We start from the raw sequence: 10,921 nt of genomic DNA, 5'->3' as shown, positions 1-10,921 counted from the left end.
GTCTTAATGCAATTTGATACACCATGTTTCGTTGATCTCCACGGGAGCCCCGCCATTTTCTGAATAGAAACCGAAGAAGAGTGGGTTGGGGGGAGGGGACAGTGGGGGATTTTTCTGATATGAGGTGTGAGGAGGGACCACGGATCCCATGGCAGGGGACAAACATTCCATCAAGCAGAACTTATATGGGAAGGAAGTTTATTGTGGGAAGGGAGAAAAGTGAGAGGAAATAGTGGGGGGGGGGGGAGCGCTGCCTCCTCAGAGAAATTCTGAAAGAGGGAGGGAGCATGTCTCTTAAAGGGACCTTTGCACCTGTGTACAGAGTCAGGACACTTCCCACCATGTATGAAGGGGTAATCATCTGCCTCTGACATGTTCCCAAAGAGTGGGCAGCCAAGTTTGCATTTGCCTGGATGATAACAGAGGTGAAGGACTGGGAGGAGAGAAGGAGGGGGAAACTGTGGTCAGGTTGTAAAATAAATAGCTTTTAAAATTGCCTTTCCACTGAACACAATTGCCTCTGGACTAAACGTTTTCCAGCATCTTCAGCCCTGTAGTGACAGTCGCCCTGGGTGACCACGTCACTGGGCAACCGAGCCGTTCTTTAACACAAAGTCAGGCTATCCAGATGGGATGGTTTCTGCTTGTGTACATGAAGGTTGATACCCTTATTTCTCTCTCTCCGCTGGATCTGCAGCTGGGTTCTAAAACCCCAAACTCTACCCTGACTGCATTCAGTTGTGTATTAATGCTCCATGTCCAGTCCCCTGATCAGTGGGTCTCCGTGATGGCAGCGCCACAGCTTGTGTGGACATTTTCATGGCTCTGCATTTCACTGTGGTGTCCTCTGACTGTCAAGATAAAGTCATGCAGACGAAAGAGGGAAGCACTGAGAACAAGAAAGGCTTCAGAAAACATAACATTGAAAAGGAAAGTGTGCTCCCAAGTGTCTACTGTCTGAATATGGATCTTGGCTTGAGTCTTGACTGGTTCCTGAACTGTAGTACGGAAGCCTTTACCCCTCAACACCTGGAAAAAAATCACAGGCCACCTCCCCACTATCAAACATTATCAATTATAAGGTAATGATTTGATTTTTAAAAAATGAGCTCTTTAGTTTTTAGGAAATGATTCTAAAATTCGAACCATACAATTAAGTAAATGAGTTCCTGGCAGTTGTGTGAAGATCCAGTGTCACCTGCTCTGAGAGGCTGGACGGAGATGGACATCAACCCCCAGGACATGTTTGGAGTGATGCCCATTGTAATAAAAGGTCAGTTGATCCCTGTAATTCATTCAGCTTTGGGTAAATTTTCCTTCTGCCTGGAGCTATGCCAGATTAGAGGCAGGAGCTTTTTGCCCTGACGGTGGATTTGACCCCACGTTACTTTAGGAGCCAAAAGGGGAACGAGGGAGTCTGCCATGGAAGATGTTGAGGGCTTCTGAGAAGAAACAAGCATGGTGGTTCCAGGAGCAGAACAGGGCTAGAGGCTGAAGAAGCCATGAAAGCAGATACCCGGGTGCCAGATTGCTGAATGCAACTACACCGCTGTCTGCATCCAAGACCCCAGGATGGGGGCCATGCCGAGGTAGAGGAGGAAGAAATGTTCTGTTGAGAGAGTGTGTGGACAGAGCAGGGACATTTAGGGGGTGATCTATGGAGGGCCCACAATCTGTCATGGCAGATCTTTGCTGCTCAAGCTCACAGAGAAGTCCCCATTCAAGATGCTATGGACTGAGAAAGGCTTGGGATGTCAAGGTAAGGTTGTTCCTTTGTGTGGGTCAGGAAGTAGGGTGAAAATGTGGGTGATACCCTATAGGTGGTATTCTACTGTGTGGGTCTGACCTTGCTTGGGAAGTTGGGGCTTTCAGTTTCGATTGCTGTGTATTTGCTGTGTGTTAACCAGCAGAAAGATGAAGCTGCCCCTTACCGGGATACTGTTGCGCAGCCAGTGAGCAGACGCACAGGGAAGATTCCAATTCAACCAGGGGAAGGTTTTTCTGGTAAGTTGGGGACCTCTTAATCTCCCCTACCTGCTCCTCCTCCCAGAGAAGCTCTTGCAGAGAAAAAAAAAATGATAGAGGTTAGACATCAGCCCAGAACCCAGTGTAGACTTGCAGTCATGGCGGACTCTTGTTGTCCCTCTCCATCATAAGCACAAGAAAGGGTGGAAACCCTCAGATGAGATCACCAAGGTTCCCAGAGCCTCGATGAAGTGCCAGTCTGCCTGAGACCTGGCCAACAGGCTCCCAGGGCAGGTGGCTGTTGTGGGGCCTCACTCCTTTGGAAATGGAGGGAATGAAGGATGTAGAGAAAGGCGGGCAGACAACCCCTACCTCACTGGTTCATGTGTCCTGTGCACCCTGAGGTTGGCCCTGGGTAGTTACTGCTGCCAATACCAGATTGCACAAATGTTGACTGACTTGGGGGCTTCAAGGTGCCCAGGAGTTGTGCCACACACTGTGTCTCTGAGCATATGTTCGTGCCAAGGCCCTGTGGGAATTTGAGTCTTGTTGAGGATTCGGTGAAGCAGGCTGAGCAGGTAGGAGGCAGGCCCGCCTCCCCTGGGCCTCCCCAGCCTCTGCCCAGTCAGTGAGGGGTCAAGAAGGAAGACAGACTGGCCTGTGTGTTTGGGTGGGCAGGGCACAGTGTGGGGCATGGAGGGACAAGTTGTACAACCCCATATTCAGCACGTTGAGCTCTGTCAGCACAAGGTCAAAGTCCAGATCACAGGTGGGGGTAGAGGAGACTATCTCTGTGTCTGTAAAATCAGAAAGTCCTAGAAGCTTCATTATTATTTTTTAATCCACACTTTCTCCTTGAACGGAGCTATGTCGTCAGAAGTTAGTGGCTAAATATCCAATGAATGTCTCCAGATTCCAGACAGCGGCAGTCGGGTCACACGGAATGAGGCTGTTCTGTTTGGTTTGGGCACCATATAAGACTGGGTGACATTTCCTGTGAGGGACAGACTCACAGTCCTATAGCCCTGGAAGCTGCTTGGAGGGTCAGTGAGGTACAGTAAGGGAAATGGGGGAGATAATGGAATGAAGGGGGGATGCAGTAGGCGGGGGACCCTCTGTCCAGCATGCATGGGCTTGAACGTGACTGGGGAGCTTATTAAGGATTCCCAGGTTCTAGCTGTCCTGAGCCCCCATCTCCTTGCCCTAGGAAAGGCTCCACCAAAGGGAATCGAGACTTGCTGAGAGCTTCTATCTGCCCCACTTGGAGAGTTTGTGCACAGCAAGGGAGTAGAGGCTCCCAGCCTGGGCTTCCAGCTGACCATCAGAATGGATGGATTGGGATCACCTACACATCGTCCTGGCTCCCATCCAGAGGATGCGGATGCTAAGATGCTCTTTGTGTAGCAGATTAGCGCATGGGGGAGGTGGTGGTCTAAAGGAAGCGTGAAGGAGACCTGGCCTTTCCAATCTCTTTTCCCTTCGTTTATTTTGTGATACTAGGGGTTAGCTCCAGGACCTACGCCCACTGATACTTTCTCATTGGGCTATGCCACAAGCACAGAGTGACACCGAAACAGGAAAATCAGAGTGATGTGGGAGGTGATGTATGCTCTGAATTTTATTGCCATTGGTTAATAAAGTAGCTGCTTTCAGCCAATGATTTAACAGAATATAGACAGGCTGCCAAAGATATATATAGACAGAGTAGGTAGAGTCAGGGAAATACCATATAGTCCCACCGGAGATAGAGGGATGGGACGGGACTTTATCCAGTAAGCCACAGCCACATGGCAATACACAGATTAGTGGAGATGGGCTAGTTTAGGATAAAAGAGTTAGCCAGAAATATGCTTAAGCTATTGGCCAAACAGTATTGCAATTCATATAGTTTCTGTGTGATTATTTCGGTTCTGGACAGCCAGGAACAAGCAAGTGGCCTCCCTGAACAAGAGTACAGACATTTCAACCAAGGGTAAGTCACCCCAAATGCCAGTCTTTCTTCCTATCAGCCTCTGGGGTCCTGTAGCCTATAAAACAGGACACATGAGATAGGGACGCCAGCTCTCTTGCCATATGGTGCCTTTAGCAAGAACCCATATCATCAACCCCCTTGTGCCTAGCTGCTCACAACTAGATCACTCAAGCCTGGAAACTCATGGCTAGAAAAAACGTAAATCGAGACTGTGCTTTCGTCTCCTGAGAGCCCAGACACAAATAATAGCACGAAACCTATATTAATTACAGCACTGTTTGGCCAACAGCTCAGGCATATTCCTAGCTAGCTCTTACATCTTAAATTAACCCATTTCTATTATTTTATAATAGAGGCTTGTGGTTCGTTACCTCACATCTTGCTTCTTGGACAGTGTCTGCCTGACTCTGCCTTTCATCTCCCTGCATTCAGCTTAGTTTTCCCACTTAGCTATATTCTGCCCTGCCATAGGCTAAAGCAGCTTCTTTTTTAACCAATGGCAATAAAACATATTAAAGCATACAGAGGGGAATCCCACATCAGAGAACCATGAGACAGCAGCCTCCACTGAAGCTGTCCCCATTCAATCCCACAGTTTGTTTTCTCTTCCTTTTAGACCCACAGAGAGCTGTGCATAAAAACTGAGAGAGACCCCACACCTGTCTTCAGGGACCCTGCAGCCCTCATGGCCTCCAAAGGTATGGATTCCTCTTCTCTGGCTGTTTCCTGAGTGTGGTCTAGAACCCTGGACCTCCACACTGAGAGCTTGTTGAGTAGAAGATAAAAAGAAAGCCTCCAAAATGTGCCAAGAGGAGACTCCTCTACCTGGGTATGAGGAGTTCTCTTTCTTGGCCCTGTCTTGAGAAACATTCTCAGATTCCCCTCCTCCCTCCCTTGCTTCTCAAGAGGGGTTAGGAGGGCCTAGAGAAGTGGAGGAGAGCCGGTCATATGGCTTAGTGACAACTTCCAAAGTCTGAGGAGACTCCAAGCTCCCCACCACACAGGAAAACACTTGTGTGTGATATTATTCACACCAGGTTCCCCAAGCTTGGCAGCTCCTGCGAATGAGTCCTTCGTCTCCTATGAAAACTCACTGCAGCTAGGATATGAACAAGGGTTCCCGTTGCTGTCATTAAACACTGGGACCAAAGTAAGCACAGATGAAGGCGTTTATTTCACTTCCACTTTCCAAACCATAGTTAATCAGCAAAGACCATCAATGTCAGGAACTCAAGGAGATAAGGAACCTAAGGCAGAAGCTGGTGCAGAGGCCACAGAGAAACGGCACTCACTGGCTTGCTCTTTTTAGCTGTGGGTCTGTAGAACAGCCAAGTGGCAGAGTCAACACAAGGCTGTCTCGAAATCTCCTCCGCCAATAAAATTTATCTATAAAAGCTGTCACGGTCAGGCCTGTCCCAGCAATAACTCCCGCCTTAGTGCCATCTGCCGTTTTAGTTCTCTTTCCATTGCTGTGCGGTGATACCATGACTAACGCAACTTAGAGAAGACAGTATTTAATGGGGGCTTGCAGTTTCAGAGGATGAGCCCTTGACCGTCATGTCAGCAAGCAGGAATGTGCTGGAGACAGAGCTGAGAGCTTTTATCTGATCAACAAGCATGAGGCGAGAAGGGGGTGGGGAGCTGAGAGTGGAGTGGGCTTTTGAAACCCAGTGATATATCTCCTCCAAAAAGGCCATCATTCCCAAAAACATCCACCAATGGGGGACCAAGCATCCCAATTAATGAGCCTATGGGGGTCATTCTCGTTCAAACCACCACAGCTAGCTTCACTTTTCCTACATTCAATTACTTCTGACATTGTTAGTTGTTTTCGTTGAAATGCTACCTTTATCCAACAAGCTAATGTCACAAACTTCTGAGGGTTGTAAGTCCCATTCATAGGCTCTGATGCCAGTGATGACATGCAAGAGCCTTAAGGAAGACGGAAGTCACCCTTGCAAGGTTGTCACTTTCTGAGACTGTGACACCTTCCAACTGTTCAGAGCAGAAGACATTTCATTTCATTGCAAACCACCGTGACAGATAGGTATATGAGTCGACACAGCTGCCATCCCATCATCCCTCAGGCTGAGGGCTTGAACCTAAGACTTCTGTCTCTCTCAGTTCTGAAAGCCAAAGTTCACAATGAAGGAATGGCAGGTAGGTGTGGTGAGGGCACTCCTCCAGGTGTGTAGCGGCAGCCTAACTGGGAGACTACACACCTCCTCTCCTGTGTGCATGGAGACAGAGAGGCGGGAAGGGACCAAGTGGAGGTACGGACACATAGTCATAGAGATCGACGATGATAGGTCAGAAGGTAGGTCAGTAGTTCTCAACCTATGGGTCTCAGCCACTTTGGAGGTTGAAAGACCCTTTTACAGAGGCCATCTAAGACCATCAGAAAACACAGATATTTACATTATGATTCATAACAGCAAATTTACAGTTAGGAAGTAGCAATGAAAATAATTTTTATGCTGGGGTGAATCACCACAACTTGAGGAACTGTATAAAATGGTCACAACATTAGGAAGGTTGAGGACCACCAAGATAGATAGATAGATAGACAGACAGACAGTCAGGCAGATAGATGACAATATACTACTGTATCTATTCTTTTTGTTATCAGTGCCACACTCCCATGGATTAGGGACATATATTTATGACATCATCTAATCCTCATTTCTTCTCTTTCTTAAAGGCCCACCTCTAAAACTGTTCGCATCCAGAAGGCTTTTTATATGTGAATTGAAGGCACAACACATTCCCTAGCATTGTTGACTCCATTAATGCCCCCAATGGCAGATGCTGAATACTCTGGCTGTCAAGTGCCATACGCTCTTTGCCATTTAGGCTCTTCCATGCTGACCTCTAACCTCATTCTTTTTCTTCCCAAGTATTGAGAAAACCCTTCATCCAGGAAGTCACTAAGTATCTGCAGGACTCAGCAAGCAGAAGAGACCTGCAGTTCCTGTTGGCCGAAAAAGACGCTTGGAAGGTGTTGGTGGCAGAGGCTGAATTGTCCAGGTCATCTCCACAGGATTCCCCAGAATGTCCCCAGTTTTGCTCTGATCCCACACCCCAGTGCTCACCTACAGAGTTCCCAATGAGCAAATATTTGGTAGTCATGGCACAGACCTTGAGTGGAGCCATCTTTATCATGTGCCTATCACTAATGTGTGTCTTAACATGACTTCACACACTGCACCTATGGACTAAGAACCATTGAGTGTCTGTGGTCACCCTGTAGACTGTAGAGAGTCTGGGGTTTCTTGTAGAATGCAGAGTCCTGCACATAGTAAAACTCCTTCCCATTGGTTCTACAACGTAATTCTGTGATTTGCATGAGATAGATATTGGGGAACCCATCTTACAGCGAACAAGCCGTCTTTCTGATGCTCTGACCTCTTCTGTTACAGAGATGAGGAAGCTGCACTGCGGAAGGCTCTGGAGCAGCTCCCAGTCGTGGAGGACAAAGAACGGCTTCAAAAAGAACTGCAGGACAGGAAGAGGTTTGTGGAAGAATTTCCTCAGTTGAAAAAGAAGATAGAGGGAAACATCAGGAAGCTCCGAGCTCTGGCTGACCACCTTGACCGGGTGCACAAGGGCTGCACCATCTCCAACGTGGTGACCAACACCACTAGAGTTGCCTCTGGAGTCCTGGGCATCCTGGGTCTATCTCTGGCACCTGTGACAGCAGGGGGCAGTCTGCTGCTCGCAGCCACTGGGGTGGGGCTGAGGGCAGTGGCTACTGTGGCCAGTACTGCCACTGTAGCTGTGGAAGAAACAAGCAAGTGGTCAGATGAAGCCAAAGCCAAGCGCCTGTTGTCAGACACCATGGATACTATGAAGAAAGTTCTTGACCTGGGGAATATTGCTCTCACACTTTATAAAACGTTCTGTGGTGTCTTCAATGAATTGAAAATCTTGGGACAAAACATCCGTGCCATTAGGGTAGCCATAGCCAACCCTCACTTAGTGGCAGATAGCAAGCTCCTCATGACTGCTGGAAGAATCTCTGCCCAACAAGCTAGTCAGGTGAAGAATGTCTTTAAAGGCACTGCTCTGGCAATGACCAAAAAGGCCCAAATCAGAGGGGCAGCCACTGCAGGTGTCTTCCTGGCAGTCGATGTGTATGACCTTGTAAGAGAATCTATGCATTTACATGGTGGAGCAAAGTCAGAGTCAGCCAAAGAACTGCGGGCGCTGGCTCAGGAGCTAGAGAACAAGGTGAGAGAGATTGCCAAGATCCACAAGACCCTCCAGGTTTCTTAGTGACAGCTTCCCCTGAGCAACCCAGAGGTCAGCTGAGATGACTTAGACCAACTAGAGGCACTGAGGCATTTTTCTGGAGGAAGAATGAGGTAGTTAGTCTTAACCGTCATCTCGACACAATCTAGTATCCTGTGGGAAGGCAATCTCGATGATTGTCTAGCTCAAGTTGTCATGCTTGGGAGGGATTTTTCTTTATGACTCTGTTCTCTAGGTATGGTTCTGAACTGTATAAGGAAAAGCAGGCTGTGCACCAGTAAGCATGCATGCAGGAACTCACTTCTCATTGCGCTGGACTGTGGATGCATTGTGACTAGTTGCTTTGACGTTCTGCCTTGACTCCCTCAGTGATGGACTATAGCCTAGAACTATAAGCTGAATAAAAGCTTTCTCCTCTCAGTTGCTTTTCTGTTGGGTGTTTATCACAGCAACAGCAATGAAAGTTGGGGAAGCAGAGAGTGTGGTAGTGAGTCTATAGAACTGTGTGTTGAGGAGTTTGTATTTCTGTGGCTCACTGTATGGTTAATACGGACGGCTAGAGGGTCAAGGAAAGATGTGGCAGCAGCCTGAACTGAGGGACCAGAGAGGACAAGAGATTGTGGGAATGGGTCTAACGACACATAGTGGTTTGTGGGTATGAACAGAGTGGGGTGTGCAGGAGCAAGTAATGGGAAGGTCAGGGAAACAGAAGAGCTGGGAGTAGGAGGCTCCAAGCCTCCCTCCCACAGGACAATGTGTTGTGAGCCACAGCCCTTTCTGTCCAGCATCAGCTGTACCAACTCCCGCTCTGTTCATCGGGCACCTTCCATATGATGACAGAGGTGCTGGGGAAGGTGGCGGTGACAGCACAGGGAGTAGAACTCTTGACGAGGGGCAGCCCATGAAGGGGACAGGGTGGCAGGAAGAACTCTTGAAGAAGGGCAGCCCATGAAGGGGACAGGGTGGCAGGAAGGACCAGTGAAATTAAAACCAATCTCCAAGTGTCGAGCTGGGTCAGTAGGTGATTTGGGGAGATAGGGGAAGCGATGTTTAAGTAAGAGATCAAGCAAGTTGGGGGTGGATATATTGACTAGTTTGGGATCCTGAGACCCAGCCTATGAGCCTCGGCCCCTCTCAGTGATGGAAGGGGAGATAGGCAAGATGATGTCTCATATCAACTGGCTCTGCCCACATCTATAATCTACGGTTAAATAAATATTGCTGACCGTTGGGGAAAACTATAATATGAAACAACCAACCAAGAGAAGGAGACATGCGACCAAACATGCAGAAAGTGTCAGCATGTCCTGACTGTAATCTTTACTGTTTTTAATCTTTAAAGATTAAGTTTATTTGGAGAAAGTCAAAAATATTTCAACTGAAAGGGAGGATTGTACATCTCAAGGTGTCTCCTAAGTAATGTCTACAGATTACAAATCATTTTCACAGAAGATATCTTTGTACAAATGTTTCATGTATTCAGAAGCCTAAGTCAACCTCTGTCTTATTTTAACTAGGAGAGTGAGTCAGACCCACCTTCTCTTGGATGCAATTATTTGAAGAAAAGTAGACAGAGGGCAAATTGTCTTTTATTGTCCACAACCACATTCAACATAGGTCTTTCTCTAAAAGAGCACTTTCTAGCTACTGGCCGTCAACTGGGTAAGTGTTTGCTATGCCCATCGCACAGCACACTAAACCAACGCTCTGGCAAAGCAGGCTTAGAGCTTGCATGAGAGACCATGATGTCATTTATATGACTTCCTGTAGCAGAAAAACCTGCCATCTCTGGAGTGGATGCCTATAACAGTGCACATCAAAGCACACAGGTCAAGTTACTGTGTTGCCAGTAAAAGCAAGACCTTCAGCTGCTCTTTCTATTAATCTCTAGTCTAGAAGGAAGTCAAGAAACCACCCTCATGAACAGGAAACCACACACTGTAGGTCACATGATAGACCCGAGCACCAGCATGGGATTCCAGTAAAGGAAACTTGTATGTGGTAGGGTATCCGAGAGAGAAGATAACTCAGATACAGGTTTAAGTCAATAGAAAGTCTTTATTGACTGGCCAGTGACTACAAGGCTGTTCAGAATCCCAGTATAGCACGGATCCTTTCTCAGGGGGAGCTTTTAAGCACAAAATCCTTATCCTAGGCTGACGTGCTTCAGTTAACAAGAACAGTCAGCCAGGAGCAGAACCACAGAAGTAAAAAGGCAAGGTTAGTACACTTATGGACTTTCTCAGAAGTATGGACTTTGATGGGCTAAGTCTTTGTTTCCGTTTTGTGGTTCTGTCTACATGCTGACTTTTGCAGCCTGAATGGTGCTCCCATCATGGAGTCAGTTTGCTGAGGTTTGGAGGCTTACTAAGAGCTGGGGGCCTTTTTCAATAGAAACCTGAAAACACCCAAATCAAGGCTGAAGGACTGCAGCTCAAATCTCCCTATTTATACAGCCCTATTCACTACCTCAGCCCATCAGCTGAAATGCCCTGACCTCCAGGGGCGAAGGCAGCAGGAAAAGGCAGACAGGAGCAGGAATCAAAGATAACAAAGAGATGGTTCCCTTGAGAAAAGCAGCGACTCCTGAGCCTACACATTCTGGTCTTCTGGTGACTGAGATGAAATGTCTCTGATTTCCAACCTCTCCTTCTCTCTCTCTCTCTCTCTCTCTCTCTCTCTCTCTCTCTCTCTCTCTCTCTCTCTCTCCCCCCCCCCCCCCCCCCCCCCCCC

General features: G+C 47.7%; 1 protein-coding gene across 14 annotated transcripts; it reads left to right on the top strand.

Moving 5' to 3' along the window:
- The first annotated feature begins 1,378 nt into the window (after positions 1-1,378).
- On the top strand, positions 1,379-8,601 carry LOC126515820 (apolipoprotein L2-like). 14 transcript variants are annotated; one of them, XM_050165761.1, is made up of 8 exons: positions 1,380-1,759; positions 1,911-2,004; positions 2,885-3,017; positions 3,466-3,564; positions 3,884-3,937; positions 4,554-4,635; positions 6,835-6,964; positions 7,357-8,601. In XM_050165761.1, the coding sequence occupies exons 6-8, from the start codon at positions 4,623-4,625 to the stop codon at positions 8,210-8,212; spliced, it is 999 nt and encodes a 332-aa protein (XP_050021718.1). In that variant the 5' UTR covers positions 1,380-1,759; positions 1,911-2,004; positions 2,885-3,017; positions 3,466-3,564; positions 3,884-3,937; positions 4,554-4,622; the 3' UTR covers positions 8,213-8,601. The 14 variants fall into 14 exon arrangements, with proteins under 14 accessions (XP_050021713.1, XP_050021718.1, XP_050021717.1 ...); XM_050165760.1 differs by having other exon boundaries at positions 1,908-2,004; positions 2,885-3,008; XM_050165759.1 differs by having other exon boundaries at positions 1,908-2,004; positions 2,885-3,008; positions 3,173-3,564.
- The last annotated feature ends 2,320 nt before the right edge of the window (positions 8,602-10,921 follow it).

This window comes from Alexandromys fortis, unplaced genomic scaffold (genome assembly GCF_014885135.2).
Source record: "Alexandromys fortis isolate MF-2015 unplaced genomic scaffold, M_Fortis_MF-2015_v1.1 scaffold_157, whole genome shotgun sequence".
Lineage (NCBI taxonomy): Eukaryota > Metazoa > Chordata > Mammalia > Rodentia > Cricetidae > Alexandromys > Alexandromys fortis.
The sequence above is the reverse complement of the archived record's forward strand: the minus strand, read 5'-3'. Positions and strand labels throughout refer to the sequence as shown.